This window comes from Gorilla gorilla, chromosome 3, assembly GCF_029281585.2.
Source record: "Gorilla gorilla gorilla isolate KB3781 chromosome 3, NHGRI_mGorGor1-v2.1_pri, whole genome shotgun sequence".
Lineage (NCBI taxonomy): Eukaryota > Metazoa > Chordata > Mammalia > Primates > Hominidae > Gorilla > Gorilla gorilla.
This window is the reverse complement of record NC_073227.2, coordinates 186,905,942-186,929,978: the sequence shown is the minus strand read 5'-3', so window position 1 is coordinate 186,929,978 and position 24,037 is coordinate 186,905,942. Positions and strand designations below refer to the sequence as shown.

At 33.3% G+C, this 24,037-nt stretch overlaps 1 protein-coding gene across 1 annotated transcript in view; it reads right to left on the bottom strand.

The window, feature by feature from the left end:
• TLL1 (tolloid like 1) overlaps nucleotides 1-24,037 on the bottom strand; it is a 233,239-nt gene that overhangs the window by 92,385 nt on the left and 116,817 nt on the right. The window contains exons 2-7 of the mRNA XM_019025068.4: nucleotides 20,890-21,000; nucleotides 17,508-17,588; nucleotides 15,855-16,007; nucleotides 15,210-15,327; nucleotides 6,821-6,999; nucleotides 2,334-2,439 (exon numbers count right to left, since the gene is read on the bottom strand). Coding sequence (XP_018880613.2) covers nucleotides 2,334-2,439; nucleotides 6,821-6,999; nucleotides 15,210-15,327; nucleotides 15,855-16,007; nucleotides 17,508-17,588; nucleotides 20,890-21,000 — 748 coding nt within the window. The remainder of the gene's footprint in view (nucleotides 1-2,333; nucleotides 2,440-6,820; nucleotides 7,000-15,209; nucleotides 15,328-15,854; nucleotides 16,008-17,507; nucleotides 17,589-20,889; nucleotides 21,001-24,037) is intronic.

Genomic DNA, 24,037 nt, shown 5'->3' with positions numbered 1-24,037 from the left:
GATGTTCACTAATCATCAGAGAAATGTTGAGTCAAAACCACAACGAGATATGACATCACACTCAGAATGGCTACTATTCAAATAACAAAAAATAACGTGCTGGAGAGATATTTGCACACCCATGTTCATATCAGCATTATTCACAAGAGGCAGAAGCTACACAAATGTTCACTGATGGATGACGAGATAAACAAAATGTGATATATACTTACAATGGAATATTATTTGGCCTTAAAAGTGAGAAAATACTTTCACATGCTACAACATAGATCAGCCTTGAGGAAATAATGCTGAGTGAAATAAGCCAATCACAAAAGGAGAAATACTATGTCTCCAGTTATATACAATATCAAAAGTAGTGAAATATATAAACAGGAAATAGAATGGTGATTGCAAGAGGCTGAGAAGAGGTAGAAAAGAGAAGTTGTTTAATAGGTATATAGTTTACGTTTTGCAAGATGAATAAGTTATGGACATCTGTTTTACAATAATGTCAATATACTTAAATAACACTACTGACTTGTATGCCTAAAATGGTTAGGACAGTAAATTTGATGTTTTGTGTTTTTCCGTAATTGAAAAAAAAAATTTTCAAAAACTTTGAGGGAGTAGCAGAATGAGACCTATGTCAAATTTTTCTTTTCCTGAAAATCATTTAAATATAAGTTAATAAACAGCTTCTTTAAAGACTTAAAAAATAAAATAACGTGAATGAAACAATCAGGCTATCCTTCTAACAGGTGGATATGATCTCCTGTGTTGTAAAAGTGTTGAGTTTATTTATGAAAAATGCATAGGATGGTTTTGAAACAATAAGATAAATAATAAACAAAGGCTGATTGGCATTCAACTCATAAGCAGGTGTGGGTGAGGTGGACTACGGGCAACAAGAGCAGATTAATTTATGGGAAAATACACAATGTAACATGGAAAAAAGTATAGAAAAAGGGGAAACATACATTTAGAACTTTGCTAAAGATTTATCATCTGTGAAGGACAAAAAGAATAAATTGTTTTTCTCTACTCTCCAGTACCTTCTCTGTTCCAAGGAACCAAAACTCAGGTTAGTTCTAAACAATATAATTCAGTAGCAGAAGAGAGGCACTTCGACTGAACTGGAACCTAAATATCCATTTGTTAAATATTTTATGGAAAACTCCATTCCAAGCATTTACCAGAAAATAAAATTCTGTAACTCTTTATGATTAATTTCAGGTCAAATTACTGAGCATGTATTTCTATCAAAACTTAAATTCATATTCTAGAAAAAATAAACATTTGGATAGTTAATTATATTTTAACAAATGAATGCATATGTCTGTAAATAATGTACTTTAGAAAAGCATAATTTTAAAAACACAGTTAACACAAATTTTTTAAATAATAAACTTTGGTTTGGAAAAAATGGATTATTAATAAATGTGTCCAAGTATTAAGGTTTCATTTACACACCCTTCTCTACTTTTTACCAAGAAGGTTTTATAAAAGCAGCTTAATACATTTGAATATTTTTCCCTTTTCCTGACCGTGCCTTCAGAAATAGATGTCAATGAACTGTGAAATGGACATAAGTGGGCAAAAAAAAAAAAAAAAGAGTTGAAATGACATACAAGCATAAAATGGGCATAGATGGAAAAAGGGGTGAATTCAATGGTTTAACAGTTCCAAATTCCTTACCTGGGAACTATTTGCTTGACGACATCATCCTTAGAATGAAGTAGATCAAAACCCAAATTTATTGCATTCTTTAAAAGTAGCTTTAAGTCATTAATGACATAATTTTAGGGTTAATGAGTGATGAACTATAATTCTAAATTATACGAGGTAAAATATCTTTCTAATTTGTTATTTGACAATTCATTTAGTAATATCAGTTTTTGAGTGTAAGTTGCGCTTGAGCAGTAGAAAATACACAGTATAAAGCACAAGTCGCCTAGATTGTGACATTTTAACAGAACTGCTAAATAACCTATTTAGCTTATGAATATCCAATTTTCATTAAACAATTCTTTGCCAATTTAACATGCTGATTGGTTTGGTAATGCTTTTAATTCAACTTTTTAATGATTTAGGAATATAAAATTGTTTACATAATTTATGCCATCTTATTGGTATAAATTTTATATATTAAATTCATATATTTGGTAGAGAATTTAAAATATATTTTAAATACTTGCTCTTGTCTATAAATGTTCATGAATTATTTTTCTACTTTATGCAGTTAGGTAGCAATATTTGGAAGTAATTCTAGTTCTAACGTCAGGCATAGCTTTGTGAGGAACCACATGGAGGAAAGGAATTAAAAGTCAAAAGGTATAACCTGAGACTCCAACCTTGAGAAGGTGTTCCTGGCATAGTGCATGATACTGTCAAAATCATATCTTTCTCCAAGTGAGTTTACTTCTCCGGGCTCCATCTTCAGAAAATTGTACTCTTGACCTAAGAACCAGGGATAAACAAAATCTCAGAAGCCTTTTAACTGACAGAAAATAGACCAGAAGGCCTTTCCTACACCTGCATCTGTTCTTTGTGAAATGACTGATCTTGCTGATCGAATTTACATACAAAACACACAGGCACATGCAGAAAGCAACTGTCTTCACTCTACCATCATATTGAAAAGCAATATTGAATTGGAACAAAGTGTTAATTTCTGCAAAAAGGTGGACTACGAAAAAGCATACTTTGTTTTATATGTATGCTCTTTTACCACCTCATAATATTTATTTCTTTAAAATCTTACTGCACTTTCGGTAATGTACAAATAATTACAAAAAGTTATGTTTTTATCTAATGAGCTTCCCATTTTTATGACTAGGTTTGCCAGGTCATACAAAAATCATCTTCCTATTTGGTTTAGATCCTTTCTATGAAACAATAGGAGAAGATATAAAAGCAATATTAGTTAAACAGAGCTCTGCAGGCTTTTGCTCCACGATTTCATCACTCAAGATAAAACAGTAACAGCAAATTCTCTACTTTCATTTAAAAATGAAACAAGTTTATTCTTGATGAAAAGGCAGTTCTCCTTTGAGATTAAGAAGAACATGCTTCAGAACGTAAATGCTTTTCCAAATTTCCACATCTGTTAGTTTAACTTCTGGACATCTTCATTTTTAACAGATTTTTCAATTGCCTGTTTGTGTCTGTATTGTAGTATTATTTCTCGAAATTTGAAAAGAACACAGACTTAAATTCAATGATTCCAGAAAGACACATTTCTTAAAACAGAGTTTAAGCTTTGGTGACTCAGTTTTCACAATTTAAGTACCCAAAGATTGTACAAATCATATCACTTATGTAACAAAAAGCTTTGAAACATCAAAATACAAAGAAAGATGAGCTACAGGAATTCCAAATTCACTTTTGGAGCTAAAAATGGAACTATTATGCTATTCATCTACTTAGGTTTTTAATTCCAATTGTCATATTTCAATCAAATATAAAAAGATCCCATTAATACAGAGTTTTCTAAAGGCAATAAAGAAATTGAGTTATGTCTCTCCAATACGTGATAAAGGAAATATGGGGTATTCACTTGAGAATTAAGAATGAAGAATCAACCTGGAGTTACAGAACCCAAGTCCCAGACCAAAGTGTTTTAGTCTGTCTTTGAATGAATTTACACAATACACAATTTAAAATTAACTAACCAGACCTTATAATGAAATACGTGCTCCACAAATCTCTGATAGGTCTATTTATGTTACAACCATTCTTGGGAAATATTCAACATACTCTTCAACCCATGATAGAGGCAACTGTTAAAACAACTGTCTCATAAGGAATCTGAAGTCTAATATAACAAATCTATGATCAGATTTTCAAAAAGCTATGGATCTAATTTTATACTTATTAACCTGTAAGATTTCAATTTAGAACTTAATATGGGACCAGATTCTCTAACTAAAGCAAAATATTCCATAAAAATTTCTGAAAGTAGAACATTACGCAACTTCAGCAATACATTTTAATGCATCTAACTTGAGAACTTAACGTGTATATGACACAACAATTTTTGTTAGTTAAAAACAACATAGCCATACACAGCTCAAATAACAGAAAAGTAGACTTATTACATGAAAGGAAAGAGAAGCAGAATACATAGCACTAAGGGAAACCACATTTGACAATTTTAAAAATGGCAAGCCTCCTTCTTGAAATCATATTCTAACATGGATTAGAGTAACCCAATCCTTATACCAATTTGGTTCCTATCATAATCACTGATTTTGCATATAAACGTGAAGCCAAAGTTTGTGCTTATTAGACATCACCCTTGACTAAGACTTGATCTTAAGTTTCTGAGTGACAGCAAATCATAAATTTGTTGAAGATTAATCTTCAACATGAACACTTTTATACTGGAATTGCTCTGTTACAGTGGTTCCCATCATTCAGGAAATCTCACCCAATAGATTTTTTTCTGTTGGCCATAATGTTTAGTCAAAAGAAAATATTACAAACCATAATTTCCTTAGCACTGTTTTAGGATTGCACATTTATTTATACTACACATTATATACACTTCTCCTTGTCTCAGGTACATATTTATATTGAAACAGGATCCTATTTTTAAGAGTAAAAATCATTTTTGAAAGTTACATCTTTTATAAATTTTTTCCACGTAATAAAATGTTTGGCAAATAGAAAACACTCATAACTCTTGGTAACAGCAAAGTTCTCATTTATGTGGTAGTTGAAATAATTTTCAGATTTATTTCCTCTTTATTTCCCTCCTAGTGATATATAGGACGAATCTTGATAGTCGGCTCATTCATTAGAGTCTTCTATATAGACGAGAATACTTTTTTTTAACTTATTTTGATATCTAACCCTACAGATCACTTCACCATTCTTCAAATTATTTATTTCCTTGGCTTCTAGGACACCACAATCCACTGATTTTTCTCTTACCTTTCAGGCAATACCTTCTTAGTCTTTTAGGACATACTCTACCAAGTATTGCTTAAATATTGTTTTTACCCATTTTATAGTCTCAACCTTTTTTTCTTCTCCATCCAGTTTTCCCTAATTAGTCAAATCTATGTCAAATTTTTATCTTTAGATACATCCTGAAGTCCAGACTCACCTTTCCTTTCTCTACAAAATAAGGATCATACAAAGGCTTTTTAAATTCAAGGATATGTTAAATTGAATCATTATTTGTCCTTCTCTTTCTCAAAAACATGCTGTTTTATCAATATTTCAATATCTCAAATGTTTCATGTGATGGTACCAACATTCATCTTGTTGCCTAAAAAGAAAACTTTTGAAGATTTCCCCTCACATGATGATATTCCTCTTAAAATATTTTTGAAAGACTATTTCTTCTTCTTCCTCTTGATGTGTACTACCCTAAGAACTTAGTCACCTCTCATACCTACTTATTTAGATTTCTATGAGGTTTCCTGGACTTCAGGCACACATCCCCCCCTCCCCACACCCAGTTAACGATCGCTATAAGTCTGACTGGGAAAATGAGTTCTCTTTATTTTAATCTGAACTTTTCCTGCTTATAATCCTTTAATTATTCCCCACTAGCTAGAGAATAAAACCTGAATTTCCTCCCCAGGTTTACATCATAGAGAATCTTTTCTAAGTAAAGGATAAGATACCAACTAATCTCCCACTTGTAACTTACCATCAACCATAATGGTCACATAAAAATAATTCAATTTTCTGTAATTGTAGCTTTGCTCATGAAGTCCTTTTCGCTTGAAATTTAACCACTCTTCTGTCTGCCTGAAATACTTCTGCTTTACTTCTAAATTTCCATTCCTTTACAACTCCCTTGACTCACTAAGGCACTTTTCGTCATGCCTTGCTTGGACTCTACGGTATTCTCAACATATATTACTAACTACTGTCACTTTTCTCATTCACTTGCAATCATTTATATATATGCACATATCCCACACTAAACTTTGTATTTTCCATGACAGTATCTTCAACGCCTAACATTGGCTCAATAAATAATTGGCATCAAATATATAATGAGCAAATAAAGAGATCAGTATTGTTAATTACAGAAGGAATTCAATGTTTGTAACAAAACTGATCATGAATAAGAAAATAAAAACACCTTTTTACTTTGCTTGTGCTTAAAATACCTTACAAGAAAATTCCAAACAACAGAATATTTTTCGGCAACTGAAATATACTGATCTTTATGCACGTAAAAGTTAAATAAAAAGTCTTACATTGAGGCCATTATCAAATATCAACTATCAGAAAAAAATAGGTTTTAAGTAGAAATTATATTTCAATTACTGAAAATTTTCCTAAGAATTTGTCTTTAGGGTAGTCAGGTTTAAGAGAAAAATCTCAGAAAAAACTATTTATATTAGCTTGGAAATGACTCATTTCACTGCATTTTCTCCAGAAATTGTACCTGGTATAACACAGATTCCTATGGTAGCAGCACGTTTTATGGCAAACCCCAGGCCTTTTTAAAATCCTTATAACATAAATTATAGAACTAAGTACAAAAAATGCTTCAGTAAAAAAGAAACATTTAATAATATTAATTTATGGCTCAATAGCTCACACCCATTCTTGGAAAGCACCAAAGTTTAGAAATAAAACAGCTAAATCTTAAAAAAGAAAGCAAGTCTAAAAAATGCATGAAATCACACAGTCTCCAGGAAAAAAATTAAAATATAAAATCATCATGGGTGATTTTTAATCAAGCAAAATGTTACTCTATCATATCAAAAATATCAGTTTACATTTTTGGGAAAGTGAAATAATAAACTGCATAAATACAATTCAAAGATACCCTGTCAGCCTTAAACCCAACACATTCTATGCCTCTCACCTGGCTGGATGTTTTCTCTTATGATAGTTACGTGGTTATCTCGATCTGGTCGTGTGTGTTCATGCCAAAAGCCTATCACATGGCCCAATTCATGAACAACAATCCCAAATTTATCACAGTTCTTGCCGATAGAGATTGCCTGAGGTCCATTTCCTCGCCGACCTACATAGGAGCAGCATCTGGAATAAAAGAGAAAGCGGAGATGGTGGTGGAAAGGTGGTGCTGGACAACTGACAATATGGTGAATTTTTTGTGAATAGTGATGAGCTATAAGGTCCGACACATTCAGGAGCAGAACAACCTCTTATTACTACATATGACTAGTTTCTGGTATCCTTTCAAATTTAAGTTCAACAAAAGTTTCCAAATAATCAGTTCAAGTGCTTTTGTAATTATCTATATATTAGAAAATATGCTTACATCATTTTTAGAAGCATTCAGAAATACATCAGAAAATAAACTAATTATCATGGTGATGACACTTATATCATGATGACGATGTTGTATTTCTAAGACATATAGTTAAGCTGAAGCCATAATACACATTTATTTCTAATATAATTTTATCCTCAGAATTCATATTAATTACTTAGGTTACTACTTTGTCAGTGTGGTTATCTGACAATAATTCAATATTATTTCAGTATTAAAGTAAAGAAAGTTTATTTTTCCTCTTTGAGAAAAAGAGAGTTAAACTTATTTATGAAAGATGTTGGTTTATCAAAAAGAAGAAATTACTTTTTCTACTCATGGAAGAATTTTGTTAATAAAAGAAACGTTTCAAAGAAGAAGTTAATTAAAGAAAATTACTTTTGGCTGGTTGCAGTGGCTCATGCCTGTAATCCTAGCACTTCGGAAGGCCAACCTGGGAGGACTGTTTGAGGTCGGGAGTTTGAGACCAGCCTAGGAAACATGGTAAGACCCCATCTCTACAAAAAATTCAAAAATTAGCTGGGCATAGTGGCGCAAACCTGTAATCCTAGCTACTTCAGAGGCTGAGGTGGAGGGATGACTTGAGCCCAGGAGTTTGAGTCTGCAGTGAGCTAGGATCGTACCACTGTGCTCCAGCCTGGGCAACAGAGTAAGACCCCGTCTCTTAAAAAAGAAAAAAAGAAAGGAAAGAACATTATTTTCAAAAGATGAATTAAGTAAGGTTAACAGTTAACTGGTGCTAGGAACTGAATATTATATCCCCCCAAAATTCACGTGTTGAAACCTGATCTTCATGGTGATAGTATTTGAATGCAGAGCCCTTGGAAGGTGATTTGAGGATCAGAAGGACTCTGCCTTTATAAAGAGATCACTGCCTTTATAAAAAGGCCCCAGAGAGCTCCCCTGACCCCATCTGACATGTGAGAACACAGCAAAAACACATCTCACATCCGTCTATGCACCACAGCAGGCCCTTACCAGACACCAATTCTGCAGTGCCCCGTCTCCAGAACTGTGAGAAATAAATGTTTGTTGTTTAAAAGCCACCCAGTCTAAGACATTTTGTTATAACAGCCTGATTAGACTAAGACAAGTAGTAAAGAAAAATCAACAACCGGGAGTAGTATAATGAATGATATTTATGATTTGTGTCAAATGAGCAGTCTAATAATTGAGATTGATTTTTTATTTCATCATCTGAAAGAATCTCCTGGACTGTCAAATAGAATGTGAAACATCCAGGAATGTCTTTCTGCAAATTTTCATCAATTGATTGATATTTATACATATTCAATGACATTTTTCTTTTTTTTTTTTTGAGATGGAGTTTTGCTTTGTCACCCAGGCTGGTGTGCAGTGGCACAATCAGCCCACTACAAACTTTGCCTCCCAGGTTCAAGTGATTCTCCTGACAGCCTCCGGAGTAGCTGGGATTACATGCACTTGCCACCATGCCCGGCTAATTTTTGTATTTTTAGTAGAGATGGGGTTTCACTGTGTTGCCCAGGCTGGTCTTGAACTCCTGACCTCAGGTGATCCACCTGTCTTGGTCTCTCAAAGTGCTTGGATTACAAATGTGGGCCATTGTGGCCAGCCTCGATGGATAGAAAAAATGATGTTTTTCTATCCAAAATATAGAAGTTCCATCTAGTCACTGGGTGTGTGTGCAAGTGTAAGTGTGTGAGTGTATGACAGTCCCAAATATTCTTGGGACACAGGGTGGGAAAGACTGAGCACACAGGATGCCCACTTTAAAATAAATTTTAAATGGCATAATATTATAGCAGCTACAATTATAAATATATCTAAAACTTTAATAATTAGAGTTTAAATTAAAATAACATCAATAGCACAGCAACAGAGGGCACTAAATGGTCGGCTTTGAATAGTTGGGATCATGACGCACCAGACGTTGCCAACTGCCTCTTCTGATATATTAAATTGGAAGAGAAAAATGCCAAAAACTAATTGACCGAATGATTAAAAGGAATTTCACTATTTCAATTTCTGGGATAAGGACATTTGACAGCCCTTTTGATTTTCCACAAATATAAATCCTTATCTCCCTCTCCCCTGCCCTTTTTTTTCATTTTCAAATTGTTTCTGTAGGCTTTAAACGCCTAATAATTTTCATCCATACTACGCCAGTTAGATGAATTAATTTGTACTCATCATTTACAAATTTATTATAGCAGTTAACTGAGTTTAATAAATCAGTAATAGAAAGAAGAAAGAGGTGATTGGTGGGTGAAAAGAGGAATCAATGAAATTTGTTTTTGCCCCAGGTAGTTTTTTGTTCAAATAATATGCTTTAATTCATATATAGGTACTTATTATATATTTGAATATTATTACATGCCTAAAAATATATTAGATGAAGAAAAAAACAAAAAAAATTTCAAATTTTGGAGATATTTAAACTAAAATATTTGCTACCTTAAGTCAATAGTAAGGAAACTGAAGCATCTGATGATTATACAGCAACTAAATTACCCCTATTGAGTCATTCTTACTGGCTTTATTCAGGGAATATAGTTATTTGCAAGTCAAAATGTGGGAGACAGTAAAGCAATGTGGTCAATTTATTTCATCTAAAACATCCTTTTTAGCATAATTGCTCTCATAGCAATTTCCTATAAGATGAGGTTTTACACTGGAAAGGAAAAATAGATTTCACACTGCCTTATTCCGAGGTATTATTTTACAATGGTCCTGTGAAAAAACAAAAATGTGGTGTTTTGATCCCCAACTAATTAAAGGTCTTGGGGACAGATGAATTCTAGACTCTCAGATTAAGAAAATAACTACATATATGCTTAGACAAATATTAGTCATGGAAAGAAAGGGTAATATGTATTTTTAATGCGATTTTAAAATGTCTAAATATTATCTTAGTTTCTAATGTCATCCAGGTTTGATGCTGTTTTCTTGTATATGGCTGTTGGATTTTTGTTTCTCATTTGTGTGCCACTTTTAAAGTCTGGACATTTTAAGGTCTACCTGTAGCATCGAGCAAAAACTTTCCCTATCAACAGAAAAGCCTCACCTTTCCATAAGTCATAGATGGTAATCAGGTAAATCAAAATCTGCTACTTCCTACTTTTGCCTTGGTTTGGTAGAACAAAACCCATTTGGAACATTATTTGGTAGACCAAACCCTTTTGGAACAAAACTCCTTTGGAAGCTAATCTATTAGATTATCCATGAAGGTGGAACTGGTTCTGCCTTTTTGTGTGCTGTATTTGAAATAGTTTCAATTATTTAGGTTAATCGCCATTTACCTTTTCATTAAAATAACTCAGTTTCTTTTTTGTTTTGATTTAATAAGTTTTCCAGGGCTGAGCATGGTGGCTCATGCTTGTAATCCTAGAACTTTGGGAGGCTGAGGCAGGTGGATCACTTGAGCCCAGGAGTTTGAGACCAGCCTGGGCAACATGGTGAAACCTCATCTCTACAAAAAAAATACAAAAATTAGCTGGACTTTGTGGCTGATATGGTTTGACTCTGTGTCCCAACCCAAATCTCATCTCAAATTGTAATCCCCACATGTCGAGGGACCGACCTGGTGGGAAGTGACTGGATCAGGGGGGTGGTCTCCCCCATGCTGTTCTCGTGATAATAAGGGAGTTCTCACGAAATCTGATAGTCTAAAAGTGACAGTTTCCCCTGCACTCTCTCTCTCTCCTGCTGCCTTGTGGAGAAGGTACGTGCTTTCTCGTTTGCCTTCTACCATGATTGTAAGTTTCCTTTGGCCTACTCAGCCATGCAGAACTGTGAATAAATTAAACCTTTTTTCTTTATAAATTACCCAGTCTCAGGTAGTTCTTTATAGGAGTGTGAAAACAGACTAATACAAAAAATTAGTACTGGGAGTGGAGCACTGCTATAAAAATACCTGAAAATGTGGAAGCAACTTTGGAACTGGGTAACGGGCAGTGGTTGGTACAGTTTGGAGGGATCAGAAGACAGAAAGATGTGGAAAAGTTTAGAACTTCCTAGAGACTTGTTGAATGGTTTTGATCAAAATGCTGATAGTTATATGGACAACAAAGTCCAGGCTGAGGTGGTCTCAAATGGAGACAAGGACCTTCTAATAAATCGTTTTTTCTGCTTAAGTTAGCCAGTCTCTGCTGTTTGCAAAGAAGAATCCTGGCTAGCACACCCCTACTGCCTAACTATATAACCTCCTTGAGGAGAGAAAACACCTTATGTTCAACTTTACATTCCCAAAACTTAGTATGTTAAGTGGGACAAAATGAGAATTCAACAAGTATAGGATGAAAAAGTGTCTACTTTTTTTTTTTTTTTTTTAAGACGGAGTCTTGCTCTGTCCCCCAGGCTGGAGTGCAGTGGTGCAATCTCGGCAATCTCGGCTCACTGCAAGCTCCGCCTCCCAGGTTCACACCATTCTCCTGCCTCAGCCTCCCGAGTAGCTGGGACTACAAGCACCCGCCACCACGTCCGGCTGATTTTTTTTGTATTTTTAGTAGAGACGGGGTTTCACCATGTTAGCCAGGATGGTCTTGATCTCCTGACCTCGTGATCCGCCCGCCTCGGCCTCCCAAAGTGCTGGGATTACAGGCATGAGCCACCGCGTCCGGCTCAAAAGTATCTACTTTTATAACCTGAATAATCAAATAGACCAACGTTAAATACCATTTAATCATAAAATTTAAAGATTAGTTAAACAGGTTAACTGTAATTTTTTTGTTTATTTACTTTTTTGGCAATCATTACAGATAAGTAGATTAAAAAAGTAAGATTGTTCCACAAAAATTATCTAATAAAAGAAGAGAAGTCATGTAAATAGAATCTATTTAGCTATAAAAGGCTACATAATAGACTGAGGTAATAAACATAGTTATATAAATCTCTCACAAAGAATGAAATCAATCTCTATCATAAAATAATCTCACATTTTGCTAATAATAATCAATCATCTTGCAAAATAAATAAATGCCACTGATGACAATAACTGTTCACTGAAAAATACTTCGTTGAAGAAAAAAATAAGGAAAAGAAGAAATAAGAAGGCAGTTAGAGAACCTCCTCTCTTACCTGTCTCTATAAGGATAAGTAGCTGAGAAAGTCTGATGAGCAGCCTGCTAATCAGCTACAACCAGAGTTCTCTCATACTGTTGTACTAAACGCAAATGTAAATAAAATACTTATAGCTCAGTTCAAACCTTTTACCAATATAAGGGTGAGGGTTAAAGCATATGTCCCACTGAAGATGAATCAAAGAGATCATATATTTAGAAACATGCATGTGCCTATATATACAAATATGCTTGCAGTCATACATAAACTATACTTATAATACAATTGAAGAAGAGGAAATGCACTGAAGCTAAGTGGCAAAAAGTCCTGACCTCCACCTTTTGCTTATTATATTTTATTATTTTCCCATCTACTAAAGGCCTGATACAGAAAATGTACCAATAAATGTTAATTGAATAAGAGCTGACTATAGTAGAATAAGGTGGGAAATAATAGTTAATGTTCTAAAAGACACAGGTAGTTTCATGCATAATAGTCCTTCCTATAAATATGGGCAAGATTATTTTAGCTCTTATTTTAAAAAATCGCAAGAGTTACCAGTTGCCTAACTTTGTGGGAGAGCTAAATGAAAGTGATGGTAAGATGTGTTTCTTACTAGATTAAAGTTAGAAATAGAATTGATGTATGTTGCCATCAACATCAATGACACTACCTTGCAGGCTCTCAATGAACAATTACACTAGATATTGTTAAATGCTACACATTTATTGCCACACTGTTGTCTTTTTTTATGAGATGAAAGACCCAATATTGAAGCCCCATAGGAGTGCTAATGTGCTTGACTTGACAAGTATCTTATTCTAGTTGAGCTGAAGTACTTTGTGCACACCAACTACCAAGCTCTTTAATAATTTAAGTGAATTTTTATGAAATTTAAGTGAAGCATTATCATAGAAAAATCATCATGAAATATGATGTTTTATAAAATTGTGTCAACAATGGTAATTCCAAATGAAGTTAGAATGATTATAATGCTTTGCCAGTCAGTGATCAACTCCTCCTATACAAGTATCATCCTTCCTAGCACCAAAAACACAACACAGAGAAAAGTTTGAACTGTAAAATGAGTAGCAAGATAAATTACCAAAATTCAGCATTACTGCATTACTACTATAAAAATCACAAATATAGGTATATATTAATACACATATGTATATGCATGTACAAATATATATTAATATATACATATCACATTATATGAATTATATATATAGATGTATATATTAATTAATACCATATATATATATATTAATACTCAAGGGGCTAACTTCAGGAGTGCAACTACAGATTTAAGTTTCTTTGGGCAAACCACATTTTAGTTTTCACATTTCTAAAATAATTGAAATACATGTCCTTAAATATCCCCTGAAAGTCTCACAATCTTGTAACGTAAAAGAAAAATTCTTAACATTCTTTTATTGTGTGTGAGGAATATGCACAATGTACTTAAATAATGTTTGTTTGTTTATTTATTTTGAGATGGAGTCTTCCTCTGTTGCACAGGCTGGAGTGCAGTGGCGTAATCTCGGCTCACTGCAACCTCTGCCTCCCAGGTTCCAGCTATTCTCCTGCCTTAGCTTCCCGATTACAGGTGCGCCCCAACACACCTGGCTAATTTTTGTATTTTTAGTAGAGACAGGGTTTCACCATATTGGCCAGACTGGTCTCGAACTCCTGACCTCAAGTGATCCACCTGCCTCGGCCTCTTAAAGTGCTGGGATTACAGGCGTGAGCCACCGTGCCCAGCTCCTTAGTTGATGTTTAAATTGTCAGTACTTTCTTGATGGCCTACGTGTAAAGTAGTGGGCTGGGTGTCATGAGGGACACAGAAGTAACTTAACCATCCTCATCATTGAGAAAGACAGACATTTGGATAAACTGTGGTAATATTACGATTACAGCTATGGGTAGGAGCAAAATCCCAATGTGGGCAGCTCAGGAATGGGTGAGAATGAAAGATGTGAAAGATTTCCACTGATAAGAAAAGGAAGGTAAAGGCATTCCAAGCAGCAAAACTATCATGAGCAAAAACGTGAAGATGTGATAGTGAATGAGGAAAAACAGTTTGGCAGGATAAAATACGTGAAATGGGAGATTATTAAAAAAAGATAATTTATATAAATATAAATTTATTGAAAACAGATATTAGGCAATAAAATAATAAGTGATCAGAACTTTGGATGTGTTTTACAAAATTGATATGTGGGAAGGAGGAAAGATGTACTGATCTGAATAGATTATGGATTTAGAAATATGCAAGATGAGTTTATATCCTTTCCTATTAGATAACCAGAAAGATACAAGGATAGCCTAGATTTGGATCTCTTAAATATTAAATAGATAAGATGGAGGAAGTATTTCAAATGTAACCAAAACATATCAAGCCGAAGTTAATTTAGAAGGAAACACTGCTGAATGAGTCATAACTAAAAATTTAGGGAACTATCCAAAAATATCTAGGTTAATGATGTATAAACAGACCAGGTGTGAGATGATAAATACGTGAATGAACTAGGGCACTGACATGGAATAGAAGTTGAAATCAAAAGATACAGTGACTATCAATAAAAACTTACTGCACTATTTTAGAGACAACACAACAGAATCCCTAGTTGACTATACTGAAGTTTCTAGCTCAGGTGAGTGGGATGTTGGTGATGTCATTGTTAGAAAGTAACTGAGGTGGTAGAAAAGAATACACTTGCAGTAGATGCACAGAGGACTGTGATCAAAGAATACACATACCTAGTATACAACATTTTTATGGAAAATCCAGACTTTCTCATGGCCAAAATACAAAGCAAATCTTAAGAAATAAATCTTACCTATGGACATTTAATTGTTTTCCTTTTAATTTTTTTTTTCCTTAAGTCAGTCCCTACCTAGTTCTACTTACCCACAAGGCCTATAGGTGAATACAATGTAACTCTCTTCATCACTTCTTTCTATGAAAGTCACACAAGTGTGCTTTTCCCAGTGCCTCATGGCCTGCTTGAACATGGCTCTCTGGCTGCCTAGAAAAAATGTGTGATGTTAATGAAAAGGTGGCTTCCCCAGGAAGAATGCTTCTTGCTGGATCCTCTACCCTAAGTCTGGCTGAGCAGTGCAGAATGCCACCACTATCATCAACCAAAGAATACTAGTTTATGGCACCACAAATGAGTCATTGTTAAGAACGGACACTCACTTTATAATCAGAGGGCTAAAGCTCACTATCTCTACAAATATGTGTCTACAAGGCTCTATAAATGAGGCATACATTCTTCCTGTCAGTTGAAAGAGATCAGCTTCCAAATTTAATAGGCACATCTGAAACTCTGTTTAAAAACCAGAACAGTGCTTTAAACTCTTAGAACACAATACCAAAGATATGTTTTCAATTTCAAAGACACTCTACACTAATAACCTAAGTTAATGAAGTAGTTTTCCAACCTTGACTTAATACTATGTATCTTATGTTAATATTCTATAAAAATAGACACTTAATCTGTATGATAGTTTTTATTTCTTTATGAAAACAGACATGCTGGGAGTATCTTACCAGTGAAGTTGCCTCCTATAACATAAGGAATAACGCCTCCAGGCCATATTCTTTCCGTTCTTGATGTAGCGGCTCTGGGAACTCGATTTTTCTCATTTTGCCCTGAGAATTGTAGAGGTACTTTTCCCTTAACTGTGTTGTTTTGCTCCAAGCCTGCAGTGACATTTAAAACATTCTGTGAAACAGAAGTTCTTGGTCAGGGAATCATTTACCTCTTAAAGGACAAAAGTTAAAATGTCTTATTTACATATTTTTTGTATAAATGCCAGAAGTCAAAATGCATTACAGAAAAACTTCAGTTATATTACATACTTGAACAAAAGCATTAAAATATTGAAGTATTTCATGTCAAAATACTATTTCTTAATGTTCTGTGAGTGAATTTTGTTGCATATCCATACAACAGCCTAAAGTGGATAGAAGTCAGTCAGGCTTATAGGCCACAGAAAATTTGTTTTCTGTTTCGTGTCTTGCTAGCCACTATCAATTCACCAACAGTTAAAACAGATATTGTTTAATAAAGTCCCATGATATTTAAGATTCTTATTACTCCTGCTAGTTTCCTAATCCTTCAAATCTGAACTGATATTCTATAGTACAGTCTAAAATTAAGAACACTATATTATACAGGTAGTAAATGAAGTAACATTAAGACAAATATGGTCTCAGCCTCCCGTACAAACAAGCTATCTCCATTCCAGTTTCCTCAGGATTCATATTAAGGAATGCAGCATGATTTAGAGGTCAGTACACAACACGAACAAAATGCATTCTATTCTGGAGCAGCTTTCAAGTCTATAGTCTTTTCCTTTTCTTAATGGCCTTTCATAATATTTTTGTTGCTGTTTTTGTTTCTCCTAAATTTACATGATTATTCTTTCTTATCTATCACTGTCAGTATGAATGTCCTGCCACTGGTGTATACTTTGACACAACAAATAGGGACTCTGTCTCTAACATGTCTGTCTTTTCAATAGCCTGGAGCAAAGCACCTTTGCTTGGGAAAATTATTCCTTGGAAATACATACTTCAAGCATTTAATTAGTAATCCATCAATTTAAGGAACGTTAGAATATGAGCTATGCATACAGGATTTTAAACAAACCTCTAAAATCTACAAATAATTTTTAATACATTCAATACTGTAAATATTAACTAATTATGAACCAGACGAAGTTTTTCTGAATGTTTATATATATTTATAACTATTTTCTATTTTTTGAATGGTCAAAACATTTTAACTTTTTAAATCTGGTAATTAGTTTTTCATTTTACTTTAAGTAGATTTATTTCAAAACAAATAACCATGATATTTTTTCACTTGGTTAAAATTGATATAACTCCAGGCTTTATAAAAATACCTTGGTGTGATGCTGAATTGCCTGGAAATAAGTATCAATAATAAAATAAACACCTGATACATGTTTTAATAAAGAGAATCTTAAAATAAATTAAAGGAACATTTCAAATTATTCCAAATGAGTTCTAAAAGGCTTTGATCAGATATGAGCTAGCAAAATAAAAAGTTTTAGAATATATTATTTACATACTTCACATCATAATGGCACACTGATTTTAATAAACTGAACTGCTATGAGTATAATATTTACTGTACATCAAGTCAAGCGTCTGCAACTTTAAACATTGATATACCAAAGCCAATTCTTCTTATCCTGTCTATAAGTTGGTAGAGGGCCCCTCGCTTCTTTGACATAACATGGTCTCCAAGTCCACCTTAAAGAATGAAAGGAAACAAGTTAAACTCAAAATATGTTAAAGTTCTTGCAAATAAAAAACAGTCACAGGCAACAATGATTTCTCTTTGGTCATTTTTTATGTGGTCTTAAAGTGTTGAAATTATGAATATCCATGAATCTTTGAAGGGGGTAAAAACTCTACAGCAACCAATGTTGGTAACTAAAATAAGGGGATGGGGAGACTCAGAAAGCAATGTAAATGACTTTATTTGGACATCACGACAATTGAGTCATCTATTGATAATTTGAAACATTTTTCTTTACTGTGACCTTGACATCACATAGTGCTATATAGAATGACAGCAAGTTGTTCTGCCCTGTTGATTGCATGCCAGCTATTCCCCCAGTGCAAACTGAATATTTTCGAAGGCCAAATCAGCAAATGGAAATAAAAACATTAGAAGAGCAAATGTGTAATGCATGTTTTCTTCCAAAGCTTCCATGAATTTCAAAAACTTTTTAAAGCATATCACATTTTAACAATATATTCAACTACATTTTGAAAATTTAGTTGAATTTATAGAAATCAAAAACATAATTTGGAAAAAGCCACAGGAATCCAAACGAATGTTCAGCTGCAAAATATATTCTGTTACCCTGTGTAATTTGAAAAATTTATAAAAAACAGAGTGTAAAAAAAAGTCTGTAGTGCAAAAGGAATAGGAAACGGTAGGAATAAGGCAATATGTGTTCTTGCAATTTTACCAACAAAACCTAGAAAAGGTAGATTCCTGTCATAAGTCAGAAAGCATAGCATTTGGCAATAATTCAAGTCTCCAGATTTTCATTCCAGGGCTTTTATAAAATGCTATTCTCGGTTTTGTCACCTATTTTCTCTATTCTCCTTGAATTTTTATTAGACAAATAGGAAAAAGTTATCATTCAGCAAACAACCAATATAACCACTAATGACATCTTAACAAGTGCCTATGAATTTGTAGTAACATGGAGTATCTATGGTTCATAGAGTATCTTTGGGCTAAGACAAAGAAAGCCATAATTCCACGACGACAACTCGAACTATTCACAAATCACTTGAACTATTTCCTTCCAATATCTATTTTTTTATTTAAAATTGTGATGCACCTAATTACCTAGACTGAAGCTAAAAAATAATGATAAAATCTATTGCTATATAAGCCTCTTAAGGGAAAAATCAAATAAGTCCTTATAAGGCAAATAAGTTAGAGTGCTTGTTCACTGACTAATAATCTACTTAATTACTTGCATTACATGGCCACATTTTTGCTGTGCATCTTGAGAAACATTTTTGAAATTTTTTCATTGCACATTTTAGAAAGATGAGGTAATACTTAAATACATTCATTCCTAAGCAATTAGGAGAAACATTTTAAAAGTATGGCATCAATGATGTTTGAAATGACCATTATGTAACAACTATATTTATATTACATTGTTTGCAATTCAACTGAGTAGTGCAAGTTACTATTGAACTTTCAAACATGTACCTTCCACAGAAAAATTTAGAGTAAGTGTTTTTATTATTATCAGTATGATCTGTTTTATTCTATGTCTAAAATAACACTATTTTTCTTCCAATTATTATGGTCTCAGAGTTTAACAATAAATAAAATTAAATAACATTTTAAAAATTTAAAATCATAGAAAATTAATGCCTTCAAAATAATGGGAGAAGGGAGGTCAAAGAAGTGATCTAAAGCTTAGAGCTAATGAAAATTTTAATAAAAGTTGGAAATGCAACTTATAATAACTCTAGCATTTTATTGTTGTATCATTGCTCTACTGTCCAGAATGCGTTGCCTCCATGACAGTGTTACAGGTGATATAGCAACTGGAGATTTGGCCAAGAAACATAATCTAGAGGGATACACTATCTGTGATGACACTGCACAGCAATATTAGCACCCATATTGATACATGTTTTAGAAAAGATTGTCACTATGTATAACAAACACCAAAGCACACTATTTTTACATAGTGTTATTATTTTAGATGAATTCCTTAGGCTTTCTCTTATATACTTCCTACTTTAAATAAATTTTTATATCTGATAATGGTATTTTGATTATATAGAATAATATCCTTATTCTTACAAAGTACATGCTAGACTACCTAATAATATTAAAGTGCGTTTTCCGCAGTTGACTTCAAATTTGTTTTAAACACACGTATGCATGTATGTACACACACACAACACACACACACATTCAGTGAAAATAATAAACTGTTAAAAACTGCTGAATCTAACAAGTAAGAATACCACTATTCTACAATCTAATAGGTAGAAATATTTCGATATATTTAAAACTGGTCATAGTAAAAAGTTGCAAAAAAAGTAAATTGGGCAAAGTAAAAAGTCACAGTAAAAAGTCTTAAGTCCATAATATATATGTGCATTTGATACCAGAAAGGACTACATACTGTATTTCCACAGAATAGGAGAAAATAAAAATACTAAAAAGGGAGAATGCAATGAAATCAAAAGCATGACATGAAATAAATATTTTAGCTATTAATATAATTACAGAAAGAGATTTTAACTTTCTAACCTTGCAATTTTCTCCAAAATAATACACAGATAAAAATTTTACCAAGATACTACAAAGAACTTTGAAATTTTAATTTGAAAAATTGTTAAATGAGAACTGAAATAATCTTTTACATATATCATGTTTCTTACAGGCATAATTCAAACATGTTTAAATCAACTAAAATTAAAATTGCCTTCTGGGGTTTTTACAAAAATTATATAGATATATAAATTTTCCAAATATTATTCCTATATAATTTCAAATACATTTCCTATATAATTTCTCTAAGAATAATTTACATTTTGCAACTCAATATCCAAATGAGAGGCAACTTAATATAATACTCAAGAGGACAAAATCAAGCTTTTTTCAGAATTGAATTCTGGTTCTGACATGGCCACTTCCTGATGATGTGACGATAAGAAAGCTGTATAGCCTTCTAAATCTCAATCTGCTGATTTCTAAAATCTTAGTAATATTAGTAACTACCCTGAGGGGGTTGTCATGAAGATTCAGAGAATTAATACCTGCAAAGCACTTAAACCAGACCTAGTATGTAGCAAATACTACAACCTGTTTGGTAAAAAAATAAATTAATAAAATGAAAACTATGAATAAAAACTGCATTTCTAAATATGTATATTTGTGTATAGGAAGTCAGAGTTGATCAACAGGAGATGAAAAATGATCCAAAAATATTTATAGCACTTCAAGAGTATATTTTCTCCAAAATAAAGACAAATTTTCTGAAACAATCAACCATACCTGTGGTATGTCCAAGGTTTCCAAAGGGGTTCTGCGTAAGGTCAATTGTCCTATCTATTTGAAAGATATTTAGGTCTTCATCATCTAAGGCAATATCGCCCCAAAATACAGCTAAAAAAAGAAAAGTTGAATTAAAATGTAAAATATTTCCGTGAAATCAATACAAACAAAGCTAATTAGAAAAGCATTGTTAAAAATATGGAAACGTGGTCTGGATACAGACAGATCTTTCAGAAAGTAATCATAACTGAATGTACTGGACCTGTTACAGGACAAATATTAGCCACCTGTAAAAGGGCATAACTCCATTTTTTTACATTGTTGCTTGTGGAGAGGGGGAAAGTAGTTTCCTTGAATAAGAAGGTTATTGATTATGGAGATTCTAAATAAAGAGAAATAGGCAATCATGAGCTAATTCACAAATATCTGAAAATCGGATAAGAATGTCTGCATCTTCTGTGGATTCTTATGACCAGCAGCAGGTCTTCACTGAGAAGAAAAAGGAAAAGCAGTAACAACTAAACCATGTGATATTTTATAAACTAAGATAATTTTATAATGCAAGGTGCAATCAAGACAAAAGAATACCTAGTGCTATTGTAGCAATTCATTCACCACATTTCATACAATTTATAATACACTTTATCTTAAGATGGCATTGCCTCTGAGTCTCTGTAAAATGGATATATAACTACCAAAAGTAATACTTTAGTCAATATTTATTTAGGCAACAACTAGATGCCAGATTTTTTATCTTTAATGACAAATATAACATGGTCCATATTTTCAAGAGCCACCAAGTCATTACCCTAAAACCTGAAAACACTGTGACTCTATTATTATTATTTTTATTATTTTTGAGTTAGGGTCTCTCTGTTACCCAGGCTGGAGTGCAGTGGTGTGATCACGGCTCACTGTAGCCTTAACCTGAACCTCCCAGACTCTAGTAGTCCTCCTACCTCAGCTTCCCAAGTAGCTGCGACTACAGACACACTCCACTGCGCTGGGCTAATTTTTGTAATGCCTGTTAATTTTTGTATTTTTTGTACAGAAAGGGTTGTGCCATGTTGCCCAGGCTGATAATGAACTCCTGGCCTCCAGCAATACTCCTGCCTCAGCCTCCCAAAATGCTGGGATTACAGGAGTGAGCAACTGCTCCCAGTCTGACTCTATCTTTTTTACCTAGTGTATTATGCTACTTAATAAAGCAAAGCTCTATAAACCATTGTGAAACCATGGGAGAGTTCATTGATAACTAGTATGTGAATTTCTCTTTTAAAGTTCGTCATATATATTAGTGTAACAATAAAATAGTCTCCCTGTTTATTTGAATACAAACTACACCAACCTTAGTACTGCCAGAGTCAAAGCACAGTAACTTTAGGAAGCACAAAAAACTTGAGAAATAAGAAATTAATCATGAGAGAGTAGAACATTGAAAAATGCCTAGAAATACAGGGATATTTGTTTTTTACAGGTTTACCAATTTTCTTTATTTTTAAAACTTTCTTCAGATTTTCTTCTGTGAAACCAAAAGGAAAAGAAAGAAAATACATTAAAATCGTAGAAAGTGACAAAATCCATGCTTTTCAAATTACTGTCTTTCATTGGATTTAAATCTTAATATTTATGAAGTTTTCCACTATAGAGAATTAGTTATTTATGAAGTTTAAACTTCAGTCCTAAAAGCTGTGCAATGTTTTAGGCTTTGATCAAAGGTTTATCATATAAAATTATTCACCCAGTGCAAAACTGACATGAGATAAGAAGGAAGGGGTTAGATTTATGGGGAATCTAGAAAGGAAGAAAATAGAAATTAGTAAAATGTAGGTTATCACTTCAACATATAGAAAAATCTTTACTATAATTAGATTTCTCTCTTAAACCCCTCACTGGCCCTATTTCCAATGGAAAGGCAGTCTAAAGAAGCAAAGAATGCTTACTTTCGTTTACTCTCATAGCAGCAAAGCCACAAAGAGCGTACAGAATAGTTTATAACACTAGCTAAGAGGGTGGTTTTGATGCCTGAAATTGAATCGAGATTCTAATCAGCTTCGTACAGATGCAGCAGAAAACACTAATGCTCCAGCATCCCTAAAGCCAGACCCCCTCAAGAAACTTACCCAAGTTAAATATTTTGCCAATTATAATATAAGGCTTGTTGGTTTTCATAAAAATACATTTTACACTTTTTAAGACTGTAAGGTAAATCCAAGTTGACTAGCTATATGAAACTTCCATCAGGTGCGTTTACAATGCAAATAGCTCTGATCATCCACTGGCAGGGACTCTCAGCCTGTCTCTTCCTTTCTTAGTGTTGGTAGTGTGGTGGCCACTAGACACTGAAGCAGTGCTTCACTAACTTTAATTTGCATAAGAATCATAGAGAATCTGGCCAAAGTGCAGACTCTGATTTGGTAAGTCCGGAGAGGAGCCTCAGATTCTACATTTTTAACAAGCTCCCAATCACTACAAATGATTATCATTGTCATCATCTTTATTAGTATTAATTTTTTCTGCAAGAATAAATTCCCACTCTTCTTTGAGTCAGATGGTTGACTTGAAAACGGAGGCACTCGACTAAGCAAAATGTACTTTGTCAATACTGCATTTCAGATAAAAGCAGTACACATAAAATAAAATTCAAATATGTTTTAGATTTTATTTTCTTGTAACGGCTTTTTATATGCAGTAGGATCCATGTCTTGATGGATTATATCAAACACAGATCAACAGTCCAAGGATAAATCACTTCACAGAAGCAAAAACATTACTTCTGGGGAGAAGAAAGGGCACCAGGCTAGATGATACTTAAAGGAGAAAAAACAGTTCTGGAGGACATAAGCCCATTTATTGATTGTTATATTTTCTAAACTAATAACTTCAGAATAGTTTGGTAGTGATGAATACACCATAAATTGCTTCAGGAGAAAACCAAATATTTCTTTGAGAGAAAGCAGTAGTGAGTGACTAAGCCAATTCATTTATGGCCAGATTTGACGCACTGTAGCCCATATACATCTTTAAATCTTGATATTCTCAACAGAAAAAAAAGGCACATTTAGAACTTTCAACCTGTCATATAGTTTAAAATGCATTTCTTTCTTTATACTTCACACATTTGAAGATTTCTGTAATTCGCCTTCTA